Source organism: Taudactylus pleione, unplaced genomic scaffold (genome assembly GCF_031769625.1).
Source record: "Taudactylus pleione unplaced genomic scaffold, aTauple2 ptg000755l, whole genome shotgun sequence".
In the NCBI taxonomy this organism is placed as follows: Eukaryota; Metazoa; Chordata; class Amphibia; order Anura; family Myobatrachidae; genus Taudactylus; species Taudactylus pleione.
This window is the reverse complement of record NW_028285157.1, coordinates 2,153,509-2,168,075: the sequence shown is the minus strand read 5'-3', so window position 1 is coordinate 2,168,075 and position 14,567 is coordinate 2,153,509. Positions and strand designations below refer to the sequence as shown.

The following is a 14,567-nucleotide window of genomic DNA, read 5'->3' as shown; positions in this document are numbered from 1 at the left end:
TCTGGGGGGACATACTGACGGCTTGTTTACTCCCGGGACGTACGAGGGCTGATTGAAAAGTAATGAGACTGATTTTTTTTATTCAGAATCAGATGACTCCAGGAACTGAACATTTTTCTTTTTCAAAGTAGCGTCCTTCACATTCAATACATTTTTGACAGCGTTCCAACAATGATTCAAAGACGTGCAGTAGACTGTTTTGTGACATCACTTTTAGTGTTGCAGCTGTGGCATTTATCACTTCATCATCTGTTGAGAACATCTTTCCGCGTAATTGTGTTATCAGGGTTGGGAATGCCCAGAATTCACAGGGCGCTAAGTCCGGGCTATATGGAGGGTGTTCCAGTGCTGTCCCATTAATTTCAGTCAGTGCTGCCAATGTAACAACAGCAACATGTGGACGGGCACTGTTTTGGTGCAAAAAACACTTTATTCAGCAAAACTGGTCTTTTCTTCCTCATGGCTCCATGCAAATAGGTTTTCAGGACGTTTGCATAGTAGTCACCATTAAATGTCTGTCCACGGGGAACCCAGTGCTGTAACACATCAAACAACAGCAGAGGCATGACTTTACTCGCCGAAGGAATTACACATAATTTTTGGGGCGTAGACAAATTTGCGTGTTTCCATACACTGGACTGTTGTTTGGATTCCGCATCATAATGATGAATCCACGATTCATCACACGTCACAATTGATGTCAGGAAATCGAGTATCCTCTTCGACATCGAATGGTGTTCTTGCACGATTCAACTCGTCATCGCAACTGCTCTTCTGTGAGATTTCTGAGTACCTTCCTGGCACACACGCAATGGATTTTCAGTTTCTTTGTCACAATATTCTGAACCCGTTCGAATGAGATGCCAAGTGAACCCGAAAATTTGCGTAACGTTAACCTTCTGTCATTTTGCAACATCTCCGCAGCTTTGGCAATGTTGACATCTGTAACTGTGGTGGTTTCCCAGAACGCGCTTCGTCAGTCACTCACGTATTACCTTCTTTGAAGTGCCTCCACCATCGAAATACCGAAATACTGCAGCACGGCCAATTGTTTCTCCACTGTTTGCTTTCCTTCATTTCATGAGTTTCATTTCCGCTTTTTTCCAAGTTTAACACAAGATTCATTCACACATCTCTGACGTAATCTCACAGACACTTCTTCCTCATCTGCCATGACAAAACGTACAAAGATCTTGTGACCAAACAGAGAAGAGTACAGCAGTCCAACCACAGGTTCAGACACATCGATGTATAAGCTTCACAAAAACCAGCATAGTGTTGCCACGTCTACCTATGGGACAGAAAAACAGAGGCAGTCTCATTACTTTTCAATCAACCCCTGTAGATTGCTAACAGAGCTGAGAGGAACAGTTTATTTGGCAATTGGCGTTGCGTTGTCCGATCGGACGGGCCTCGGAGAAGGGATCTGGTCTGGCACAAGGCTTTATTGATCGCCCCGGAAGTTGACGCCAGGATTCCTGCATCGTCCACCATCCCTGGAAGGCCGAGTTAAGAGTGACTGCTCCCGGACCCCTGAGACTTGTGTCTGTCGTAAGCAGGGTCCAATCCTGAATCAAAAATGGATGCCCCTTGTCCAAGTGAGAGGCTTGCAACCACCACAGAAAGGAGTGACTAATTTCCTGAGATAATGTCAGGAACTGGGACAGAACCTAAAAGTGTGACCTGTATCATTTGGCGAGGAGCTCTGACTGGAAAGCCCTGGAGTGGAACTGTGAGAATTCCACAATGTCAAAAATGGAGACCAGTTTGCAGAGAACTCTGAAATATAGGTGTACAGACACATCCAGAGAAGCGATCGCACCATGGTCTGCAAGGGAATCTATCTTGTCCCTGGGGACTGAGGGTCTGATTCAGAGGCTGGCGCAATGCCGATGTTTATGCAGTTGAGCGATTACACTGGTAAACAAAGATTTAGCCACAGGGCACAACAGGTGGTATTATTTAAGTATTTTCAACAGAGATTTAAAAATGATCTTAACTTTTTTTATCACACATAGTTTTAAAGTTACGCCCTCTTTAAGAATATACATTATGGTATAAATTTATAATTACTATTAGCTTGGAAACTCTGCTTCTCCACAATGGAAATAAATTTCCATCAGTACCACTAACTCATGCTGCTGATATGAAAGAAACCTATCAGAGCATGAAACTCCGGCTGGATAAAATCAAATATGAAGAATACAAATGGAATTTCTGTGGTCACTTTCCTTGGACTACAACTTGGTTTCACAAAATACTGTTGTTTACATTGTGAGTGGGATAACAGATCCAAAGCGGACATCAATAACCCCAGGAAAGTAGAATGTTGTCAGTACACCCCTTGTTGATCTGGAAAAAGAATATCTCCTCCATTCCATATAAAGCTTGCTCATATAAAGAACTTTATTAAAGCAATGGATCAAAGTGGACTTGGATGAAAAAAATTCCAGAGGTTCAGTGATGCAAAAGATCAAAGAGGAGATTTTTGTAGGACCTCAAATAAGAGAAATGATTCAAGATGAGGGTTTCGGCGGTCAGTTGAATCACGCTAAAAAATCTGCATAGGAGTCTTCCAATAATATTCGCCGGAACCTTTTAGGGAAACATAAGGCAGACAACTACAAAGAAATCGTAGCCATTCTTTTAAAATCTTACAAAACCATGTAACATCTTTAAAAATCCATTTCTTGGGACTCACACCTGGATTTCTTCCCAGCAAATCACTCAAAATCACTCATTGTGTGTCACTCAAAATAATTAGGCGGTAAAGACATTCTTAAACAATGTTTGAATTCAGCACAGAAAATACTACTATTAGATTCACCTATATTCCCTCTTGTGACAAAAAGTAAGAAACATTTTGCTAACCAGTGTAATTGTGATTTGCGCATGCATACGAGTTGCACTTCGCATGCACCAAGTTTCATTACCAATTTATTTGCGAAGTGATTGACAGACTAGGACGGTTTGTGGGTAGCAACAGTGGGTATTACTCAAATGCTGGCGTGTCACAACCATTTTCTGGGCATGTCTGACCATGCAACTGTGATCCAGTACTCAGTAAAAATGGCTCCAACATTTCAGTTAGTGTTACTCAGATCTCCGATAATGGACTGTTCTGCAACCAATGCTGCATCATTGTAAGAAGTCACTGGATTTGCGAAGCCGACGATGGGTGTCGCAATACAAATCCTGATAGAAAATGTTGCGTACACAATTGCTGGAGCAGTGGCATAAGCATACATCTCATAATCAGGCTGTGAGTGTCCAAGACTAGACTTGCGCCAATTGAGGAGCCAACTATGGGATTTCAGGACCTGAATCATCAGTTGTAAGTTTACCTGCAAAGTGTCCGCAGACTGGGCCGCAGCTCGTCCGGTTACAAAAGAAGAAATAAAAAAAAGTTGATAGTTTTTGGAATCAGCTACCAGAGCAAGCAGAGCAAGTGCCCAACACATTTGGGCCCTAAGAAAAAACTGGCTGCTTTGGGCAGGGGGCAGAGTATTTGGGAGTTTCCCCCATGGATAAAAGAGAAATATATAATACTAGCTGATGTGCCCGGTTTCATCCAGGTAGCCATTAACTGAGTATCATACATGAGATAGGAGAGGACCCAGAATAGGCAGGCTCTCTCCCCTGTGATGGGGACAATGGTATGAGGCACCATCTCCCCATAAACATTCAAACACTCAATTGTCATGTTGCAAATCTAAACCGCAAATCAAATGTACCGTATTATAATCCAAATTAAGGTAAGTTTCCAATGTTGAAATACAAATCAAGTGAATTTTCTAAAAAGAAAAACCTAGGCAAGTGTTAAGTCCTTAGCAGTGGTGGCTTCAGAGGTGGGGCTGCAGCGCAGTCCAATATTCAAATAGGGGAGCCACACCAACTGTCTCCCCAAATCCTGCCAAACATCACTGCCAGTTGGTGTGGCTCCCCTATTTGAATATTGGACTGCGTGGTAGCCCCACCTCTGGAGCCACCGCTCGTTCTACAAAATGAGCTTACGGTCCTGCAGCACTTGGGCCATGTTGTTTGTCACCCAATCACCTCGGTCGAGAGGAAACATTTTACTCTTTTTTCCTGCTTAGTGGGTGCTTAGGTCATGGAAAGAATGTATTCCCCAACTTCATGTTTTCAGGTCCAGGGGTAAGATCTGGGCGTTGATGAGTCAGTCATTCAGGACCGTGCACAGTGGAAGGAAACATTTTACCCCTTCGAATTTCGAAAGATGCCTGCTTAGTAGGTGCTTAGGTCATGGAAGGAATATACTTCCCGAATTTCATGCTTCTAGGTCAAGGGGTTTGTGCTGGCCGTTGATGAGTCATTGAGTCAGGACATTTATTTTTATACATTCAAATTTAAGCATATATCCTCTATTTGTGAATGTTTGTTTTATATAGAGCAACTTGTATTTCAGGTTTATTGATTCCAGTACATATATTAACACCCTGGCAAGATGATTAACATAATTAGCATAGTATAAAGCATTAGCTGCAAACAAATGGCCTGATCCATCAGAAATATTAACTCATTTGTATACATTAAGTAGTGTTCCCGCTAGAATGCGGGCAGGGTGCAGACTCGTAGGTAGCGCATCCTCTGCACGCATGCTCCCAAAAACGGGGTGTGCCCGACCTGGAAGGGGGCGTGTCCTAGTGACCCCCCCCCCACCCCCCCAATTCGTCACACTTGGGAGGCTTGCTCAGCACTTACGAAGGTGCTGGGCTTCCCCCAAGCTCTCCTCTCATGGTGAATAGATACAGTGCACATGCAACTTTCTCACCTGTGGGACACGGTGACCCGTGGGTGGGAAAAGCACAGGACAGGCTGCTTTAGTGGGGTGCCGCTAAAAGGGCAGTGCGCATTTTGCCCTTTTAAAATCGGGCAGGGCGCGGCACCCCGCAAACATAGCCTAGCGGGAACATAAATTAAAGTCATAGTTGCCTTTTATTTTAATAATTTATATACACACACCTTAAACAGAATAAAATCACTTACCTGACTCAGCCAAAGCAGCAGCCACTTCATTCTGAGTGGAGTAGATATTACATGCCGACCAGCGACACTGAGCCCCAAGAGCACACAGAGTCTCAATAAGCACCTGAAGGTATATCCAAGAAAATGAATTACTAAGGAGCATATATAAACACAATGGTACAGCCCAAATACTAAAAGCACTGACATATACAGTAACGTACAGCGGCTTGCAAAAGAAATCAACCCCTAAAAAGTCGACAGATTTGTCTTTATTAAAAATGACACAAACATTTTGTTCCACGCAGTATTTTAATTACAAATCAGAGGACTGTAAATTGTCAAACTCAGAACTCATAACATTAGATTGTTTTAAAAAACTATTACAAACTGAGGAATGCTGCTTGCATAATGATTCAACCCAAGTTGGCTGGATGATGCAATAGGACTACATGTTTCAAATAGTGCCACAAATTATCAGTTGGACTGAGATCAGGACTGACTTGGCTATTGTAGAATATTCCCTTTTTGTTGGTTAACCAAACCAGTTTTGCTTTGACCTTGTGTTTGCACTCATTGTCCTGAATTTTGAAATGGGACCATAAAGCTTTATTCTTGTGTTATCTGACCACAAAACATCATCCCACGTTTCAGTTGGGTCACTCTGTTTTCTGGCAAACCCCAGACATGCTTTCATGTAGCTTTTCTTCAGTAATGGCTTCTTTCCAGCCATCTTCCCATACTGGCCAGTTGTATGCAGGAGTTCTTGATATTGTTGAATGTTGTATCTGCAACACCACTCTCGGTCAATTTTGCAGCTTCTGCAAAGTCATAGTTAGCATTTCTGTGGCTTGCCTCACAAGTCTCCTTCTTGCTGTTATGCTGAGCTTTGGTGGAATGTCTTGTCTATGCAGTGCCTGAGTTGTATGATGCAGCTTACATTTTCTCACGGAATCGGTCTGTAATGCCGGCGGCTAGCGCCGGATCAAATACCGACAGCCCGATAGATCGAAATGCCGACTGCAGCAGGTAAGTACCCTAACCCTCTCTTCTCCCTACCCTAACCCTCCCTTAGTGGTGCCTAACCCTAACCTCCCCCCACTAGTGCCTAAACCTAACCCCCCCTCCCCACACCCTAAACCTAACCCTCCCGGGGAGGGTGCCTAACCCTAACCCCCCCTAGTGGTGCCTAACCCTCCCCTTTCCCTACCCTAACCTTCCCAGGGGAGTGCCTAACCCCAAGTCCCCCCGGAGGTCCCTAAACCTAACCCCCCACCCACACGGCTAAACGCTAAGACACCCGGCTTACCTTCGTTCGGTATGCAGGGTGTCAGGATTTTGTAGTGGGACTAATGATAGGGATTGGGATTTCGACGCCTATCTTTAGTACCATGTCGGGATGTCAGTGTCAGGATATCGTCGGGCAGGATAGCGCCCGCCGGTATCCTGACTACATCCCTTTCCCACAATTGATTCAACAGTGCTCACTGGGATATCCAATCACATGGATATTATTTTGCAGTCTTTTCCTATCTTATGCATGTCTAAAACTTTAATTCTCTTACAATATCCTTAGTCTTTATTTTCACAACTTTCCTTCAGATTCACAGTATGACCGATGTTATTTGAATTAGGGTGTCTTTTATCCATAAAAGCTGACCTACTTTGATGATTTACAAGTATAGGCTAGTTGAAAGACAATTGTTCGGGCATTATCTTTCATCTGCGTAAACTTGGAGCTTCCACAGAACAGGGATGAATACATACATATGCAAGCAGCAATTTTCAGTCTTTATAAAAATTAAAAAATACAAACTGAAGACGAATAATGAATACGTTTGAAAATAAATGGTTCATAATTAAAATACTGTTTGGAAAATCTGCATGCCATTTGTTATACAGACAATCTATTGACCTTTAGGGGGTTGAATATCATTAAGTTTTTTGAGTTAAGCATGATATCAAAATTGTCTAAATTTATTTTGCTAAATCAACAAATACTTAAACATCTTGACGAAAAGTTGAAAACAGATTCACACTCGATGGGGCTGAAAAGTGTTGGTCACAAAATGGGCGTAAATTGCCGTAGATCGGCAACATAAGCATCTGCCTTACTCCAAATCATCATTATCAGTGTGTATTTGTACCTGCCATGTAGCAGGTGCAAAAGAGGATTTCATGCCAAATCATCACAAAAAAAATTACTTTTCAACCCGACCGTCTCAAATTTTCGTGAATTTTGGTTGGATGGTAGATGGCATAAAGTAGCTTTCATATATAAAATTTTAGCCCTCTGTGATACACAGTGTTCATGCTACAGGATTGCAAACATGTAAAACAAAATTTATTTATGCTTGCAAGGTCAACTAAAATGAATCATAACTGCCTCTAAATGTGGTGGAACGTTGGTCTTGTTTTGAAGCTAAGGGATCAGAGTTCTCATAAAAAAATGTTTTATATTTAAATATTGACTTTTACATTTCAAGGTCACATGATGTGACCTTTGACCCTGAATATCTAAAAAAAAAAGTGTATGTTTAATGTTCTTTGCACATAAAGTATGTTTTACACTTCGGTATAAGTTTCATTATGGGAAGCCTTTGGGACCAGGAGTAAAAAAAAAAAAAAAAAAAATGAAGTGCAGCAGTTGAACCCTTCTTGCACTAACCATGCAACTGGCAAGTTCAGACATGTCTTGTAGCGTCTTTCTCTGTGTTTTAGGGCTGGCCATCTATGTTCACCATCGATGACACAATCAGTGATAACAATCAATGGTACAATAGCAATCTATGATGAACCATCAATGGTTTGCACCACTCGATGGCGACTGCTTCAAGGGTGTCTGGCAAAGTCGCTGGCTGATTAAAAATAAAACAGGAGGCGGGGTGCCCCAGGAGACTTGCCTGCTTCTCCCGGGGAAGGGGGTGGCAGGTAGCCACGCCAAGACCCCCCAGCTGTGCTAACCTGTCTGCCCCCTCCCGAGTCAAGCATGTCTTGTATCACTAGTTCTCAATGCAGAAGCTGTAGCCAGACTGAGTGGTGCAAACCATTGATGGTTCACCATATATTGTACCATTGATGGTTATCCTAAGAACAGAGAGAGAGAGAGAGAGAGAGAGAGAGAGAGAGAGAGAGAGAGACACTACAAGACAAGTCTGAACTTGCATGGTTAGTGCAAGAAGGGTTCAACTGCCATGCGTAATACTTTTTTCTACTTTTGTTCCCAAAGGCTTCCCAAAATTAAGCTTATACCAAAGAGAGATGGTACTTAAGTGTAACATACTTTAAGTCCGAAAAAATGAAACATATGGTGCATACACACGGTCAGATTTTCCTTCAGATCTGTACAATAACGATTTTAAAAATCGTTCAATCGTTCATATCTGAAGGAAAATCTGACATTTTGCATGTTTGTCAGATGAACGATGCGCGTTCCCGCTTGTCAGATAACGATATCTGACATCTGATGTGTTTGCAGTCAGATTTGGACGATTCCATTCATTTTAAAGCAGTCAGAAATCGTTCAATCGTTCATCTTACACATCTGACCGTGTGGATGCATCAATACACTTTTTTAGATATACAAGGGTCAAAGGTTACATCATTTGACCTTGAAATGTAAAAGTCAATATTTAAATATAAAATTAGATTTTATGAAAACTCTAGTCCCTTAGCTTCAAAACAAGACCAAAAAGATAGTTCTACCACAATTAGAACCAAAGTTAATATTCGTTTTAGTTGACCTTGCAAGCATAAATTTTTAATTTTTTGTCATGTTTGCAATCCTGTAGCATGAACACCGTGTATCACTGAGGGCTAAAATTTCACAAATGAAAGATACTTTATGCCGTCTACCATCCTACCAAATTTCATGAAAATCGGAGATGGTCAGGTTGGAAGCTGTGATGATTTGGCATGGAATGACCCTTTTGCATTATTCTGCAGATCTGCATTAACAACCACTTATTGTACTTTGCTGGCTGTTACATGTCCCTTCCACTTTTCCAGTGGTAACAGTACAAGTGCCAATTACGACATCTGTATTGGTGCATATGCATGTGCTCTCTTGTGGGAATGTGCAATGCCAGTATGTGCAAAATTTTATAAATTAGTGAATGCTAAAAAGAAATGTTTGCACTTCCAGTAAATGCATTAGTAGTAGATGTAAGTAGTGTGGCCATGACAGCCAAGTTCATAAGGTCCCCTCCTCATACTGTACAAACGACTTTTGACTTTAGCAAAGACTAAGGGGTAAATTTACTAAAGTGAGAGTTTTTAGAAGTGAGTTTTAGAAGTGATGTTGCCCATAGCAACCAATCAGATTCTACTTAACATTTAACTAGCACCTCCTAGAAGATAATAGCTAGAATCTGATTGGTTGTTATGGCAACATCACTTTTAAAACTCACTTCAAAAAACTCTCATTTTAGAAAATTTACCCCTAAATGCTAGATTTATGGTGCTGGGAAGGTTTAACTGGAAATTTAAAGCAGCAATAATATTGAAATGCATAGCAAAAAGTTATGTAATGAAAACTAAAGTAAAGGTTTGCTAAAAGAGTGGACAGAAAACAAACAGACACCTATCCCAAATGCATTGGCTCTGGGCTGAATAAAACGGATATTTACATCTACCTTGGCCTAGAAATTGACCAATCAGGAACTGTAAGCCTGCTCTATTGCCCTGAAGGAAGAAGCACACAGGGAGCTGATTCTGAGTTGCACACAATGCCGATGTTCACAAAGTTGATTATATTTTTGCTACTGCACGGACACGAAAATACCTAAAAATTTATATGTCTCATGTGTTCCACAGTGTGTATGCACATAGGCACAGTTGCAATGTGTGAAGCATTCCTGGGAGGTGACTATTTAGAGGCACAGAGATGGACTGTCTTATGGACGTGTCGCAGACGTGTTCCTGAATTGGTTGTGTACACAGATGCTTAGCCACTCACATTGGAAGCAAAACTGAAAATCTGCAACTACCATAGGGCTGGTTTAAGTTTCAATGGTGTTACCCATGGTGGCGTACCAAGCGGTATTACAACATCTAAAGATTCTCAAAATGGACGTCTCCGTCCTTGGACATTCAGACACAGATGCTACTAGCATTATCATATCATGAGTGATTACAGCAAAAGATGCTAAAACGGTCACAGCATTGTGCGACTCAGAATCAGAGTTTTTTATGGCACCAGGTGCAGCTGCACTAGAACCTTCAGTGAGACTACTGCTGAAACCCCAATCATGGCAGTGAGATATGCGCCCCCATCACAAAGCCAGATCCCTAAAAACGGAAAAGACCAGCTCAAGTAAATTATTTTGATCTGGAGTTCTGTAGCAATGTCCTCTAAGTGCAAAGGACCATATCAAACAGTGCATGCCAAGCTCGGGACAATCTCATTACTCATCGCAGTATAGATTAGTGATTAGTGTACTAGACACTGGGAACACATAAACAAGAGCAGCTCTATCTTATACCACCATAAAGCAACGAGCCCCTCCCCTAAATGTGCTTGTCCATATGATGGAAAATACAGATTACAGGTTGTAAACTCCACTGTGTGCATTATATAAATAACTCATAATAAATAAATTACTTTGTAAACAACAAACCCTATTTTTTCCTGTTTCGGCAATCTAAAATGTGTTTGGTCCAGCAAAAAATCTTTTTGAAGATGAACAAAGGCATCACAAATTGCAGGTTCAGATCAACAGGGAATTAAATAACTACACTGACAGTACAGACCAAGCAAAAAAGGATTTACTTGTGAGTACACATTTATACAGGATTAAGCATCCCAAAATATCCCAAATGATTTAAGTTTATCCTGAGACATCTTAATCTAATTTGTGCTTCAACTAGAGCTTGCCAAGTGGTTCTGCAGGTAACTATCCAGGATATAGGGCCATACTCAATTTGAAGCGTAAAGTCCGTATCAGCGACAATTTATCGCCAATGACGTCATTTTCGCTATTTTGACTTATCCCCATATTCAATTTCAAAGACTTTTCGCAGGTGCAAAAAGTCTTTGTTAAAAAACGGGGATAAGTTTTCACCACTGTTTAGGTGGTGATAAAAAGTGCAGAATTGGGGTTTAGGGGTGCAGAATAAAAAAAAAAAAAAAATAGCCTGCAGCCTTTGGAATGTCCCCTTAATGTAATGTGCGTAAAAAAAAACAAAAAAAAACCTTAGGACACCCCAAAAAAGATACTTTCATTTTGGGGGCAAAAAAAATGTTGGGGGACAAGCTTTAAAACTAGCGAAATTGACTCAGGGGGGTCCCCAAGTATGTGGCAGGTGTTTTCTAGAATGCGGGTGGTAGCGGCAGGTGGATTTTTGAAGAATTAAAAAAAATTACTTTAGGGACTTAAAAATATGCTTGCACCCATTTTCATGTACCCCAAATTTGATGGGACTAGTTATTTAAAAAAAAAAAAAAAAAACCTAAGTGCTATTCTACACCACTTCTTATAAAGCCTCATTTATGCACCTGCCGCGGCTATTTAAAAACCCCAAATACCTTCAGCAGGCCAAATTGGGGGTACCCATAGTGACCCTCCATGTCAGAACATCTTTTGGGGGGTGACAGCATGATTTCCCCAAAATCTGACAGGACTTTTCGCTACTTACCTTTCCACCAGGTGCCGTTTTTGCCGGATCCTAATTGAATACGAGGATAATACTTTACGTGCCAGATACTTTATCCCTGCAAAAAACGGCGATGATGGCGAAAAGTCCGACCTCTGACTTTTCGCCTCAATTTGAATATGCCCCATAGTGGGATAAGTAACCATCTATCTGTAAAGGTCTTTTGCTCCAAAGGTGTCCGTGCATAATGCACTTCTGATAGCCTATAAGGTCCCAAATAACTGCAAGTTGCAGTTTGTAACGACCAAAAAAAGATAATCAATTGGAACTGGAATCAGATTAGGGCAGCTGGAGGAACTGGTCAGATGATGACAATACCAGAGTGTTTATCCGTTATCTCACTGTGCCTTATAATATCCAACTGCTCGGTCCAAGCGTGCCTGACTTTGCCAAATCCATCACAAATCTAGTCAGATCTGCTTTTTGGCCATGGTTACATTTTTCTCATGCATTGTAGCAGACCCAGATATACAATACATACTGTATAAAGGAAAAGGATTCATTTTGTGAGGTTAAAGATCAGTGATCATTACCTAGGTATGTCACCCTACAGAACAAGCACAATGACACCATGTACTTTCAAGACAAAGAACAAAGGGTAATGAACACCAATGACGTCTCCACTCTGGGGAGCTATATGGATATGTCCATCTATCTGAAGACCAGAATTCACAACACCAGACTCAAAGGCCTAGACTTTATGGTGTTATGTGCCAATGAAGTGATCCCTCTGATGGGTCACCTCTATAACCCCTTCGTGAAGATGCAAAACATTGCCACATTCCTCCATAACTGCAGAAGTATATTGCTGCATAAACTAGCCAACACCATGGGCTTATGGAATGGAGAAAACATTTTTCATAAAACTGAAGCAAGACCCAGCAGGGTACAGAGGCAAGGCATAACCCACACAGAACATTATTACTGGCAGACGATGGGTGAAATGTTTCTGCCATGGAATTTTCCCTACTGCACCGCACCGGACCATGCCACATAAAAGTATAAAATGTGCAACCAGTGCGGGAACAATTTGTGGGGATATTGGGCCTGATTCAGTACGGATTGCAACTGCGAACGCGGCTGCGATTACACATACGTTCTCACTGCAATGATATGCTAATCCATTGCAATCCCAATGCCGTTGCAGCACAACATAAGGACTCCCACCTTCCCTTACACACATCTGTAATACTTGGCAAGACTGCAAAACCATCGGTAACATCGAGTACCATCGCAGCCTCATGCACTTATACAAGCTGTGACCTCACTCAGAAATTGCTAACCTCAGCGCATGCAGTGAGAGCCCAAGCTGCGTATGGCATCACAGTGGATAATTCATGCACGTCCCTGCAACAGTGCTCAAACGCACTGACATGCCTGCGTTTCGCTGAACACCCCACGTCACCAACCCCAAACGGTACTTCCTGTCAATCACTCTGCGATGGGTCTGCATAGTCCCGATCGCAATGGTCGGTTTGCGCACTTAGATTCATACGCATGCGCAGAACGCAACAATCGGCCGATAGCGTGCTGAATCAGGCCCATTGCCCGTTGCTTTATAGGGTGCATGGGAGAAGCATGATCGAGTCTCTGAACATTATAATTGATCTAATTTAGCACAGAAAGAAAAGCTCAGCAATTTTAGTCCTAGATTTTTTTTAACTCAAAGCACCCAGTAAATCTATTTTTTTTTTTTAAACTGCATTACTTGAAGTTCCTTTATGAAGAATTACACTTAGGTGTTTAATAAAAGGTGCGCATTTAAATAAGGCAATAAAAACCGGTGAGTTTTCTTTTCTCCACTGCTTGTTTGTAAGTTTAATTTTGAACAGTTTTGGCTATTTATTTTGGTTATCTTCGTGGTCTCACAGCGATGGGGTCATTGGTTAATTCCAACTAGGGAATTTGTATGTTCCCCCTGTATATGGGTGGGTTTCTTCCGACAGTCTAAAAACAATTACAACCACAATGATACGGGGAATGATGAGAATGATTTCATATTCTTTATACAGCAATAATATCAAATTTTATGCTATGGAACCTCTCACCACTTTTTTTTTTACAAAAGTTCAAATACCAAGTGAGAAGGAAAGCCAGTCAGGTAACAGTTTTTAGTTACAGTCAGGTGCATAAATATTGGGACATTGATAGAATTTTCATATTTTGGCCTCTATTCACCACCACAATGGCTTTGAAATGAAACAAACAAGATGTGCTTTAACTGCAGACTTTCAGATTTAATTTGAGGGTAATTACATCCAAATCAGGTGAATGGTGCAGGAATTACAACGGTTTCTATATGTGCCTCCCACTTTTTAAGGGGCCAAAAGTAATGGGACAAACTAAACAATCCTAAATCTAACTTTCACTTTTTAATACTTTGTTACAAATCCTTAATTAGAGCCTGAAGTCTGGAACACATAGACATCACCAGACGCTGGGTTTCATCCCTGGTGATGCTCTGCCAGGCCTCTACTGCAAATGTCTTCAGTTCCTGCTTGTTCTTGGGGCATTTTCCCTTCAGTTTTGTCTTCATCAAGTGAAATGCATGCTCAATCGGATTCAGGTCAGGGGATTGACTTGGCCATTGCATAACATTCCACTTTTTAGCCTTAAAAAACTCTTTGGTTGCTTTTGCAGTATGCTTCGGGTCATTGTCCATCTGCACCGTGAAGCGCCGTCCAATGAGTTCTGAAGCATTTGACTGAATATGAGCATATAATATTGCCCAAAACACTTCAGAATTCATTCTGCTGCTTTTGTCAGCAGTCACATCATCAATATATACAAGGGAACTAATTCCATTGGCAGCCATACATGCCCACGCCATGACACTACAACCACCATGCTTCACCGATGAGGTGGTATGTTTTGGATCATGAACAGTTCCTTTCCTTCTCCATACTCTTCTCTTCCCATCACTCTGGTAC

The 14,567-nt window shown here is 41.5% G+C and overlaps 1 protein-coding gene across 2 annotated transcripts in view; it reads right to left on the bottom strand.

Annotated features, from left to right (window-relative positions):
* Nucleotides 1-14,567, bottom strand: part of AHCYL1 (adenosylhomocysteinase like 1) — a 139,852-nt gene that overhangs the window by 90,358 nt on the left and 34,927 nt on the right. For both annotated transcript variants that reach the window (XM_088457307.1, XM_088457308.1), the window contains exon 5: nt 5,008-5,110. In XM_088457307.1, coding sequence (XP_088313433.1) covers nt 5,008-5,110 — 103 coding nt within the window. The remainder of the gene's footprint in view (nt 1-5,007; nt 5,111-14,567) is intronic.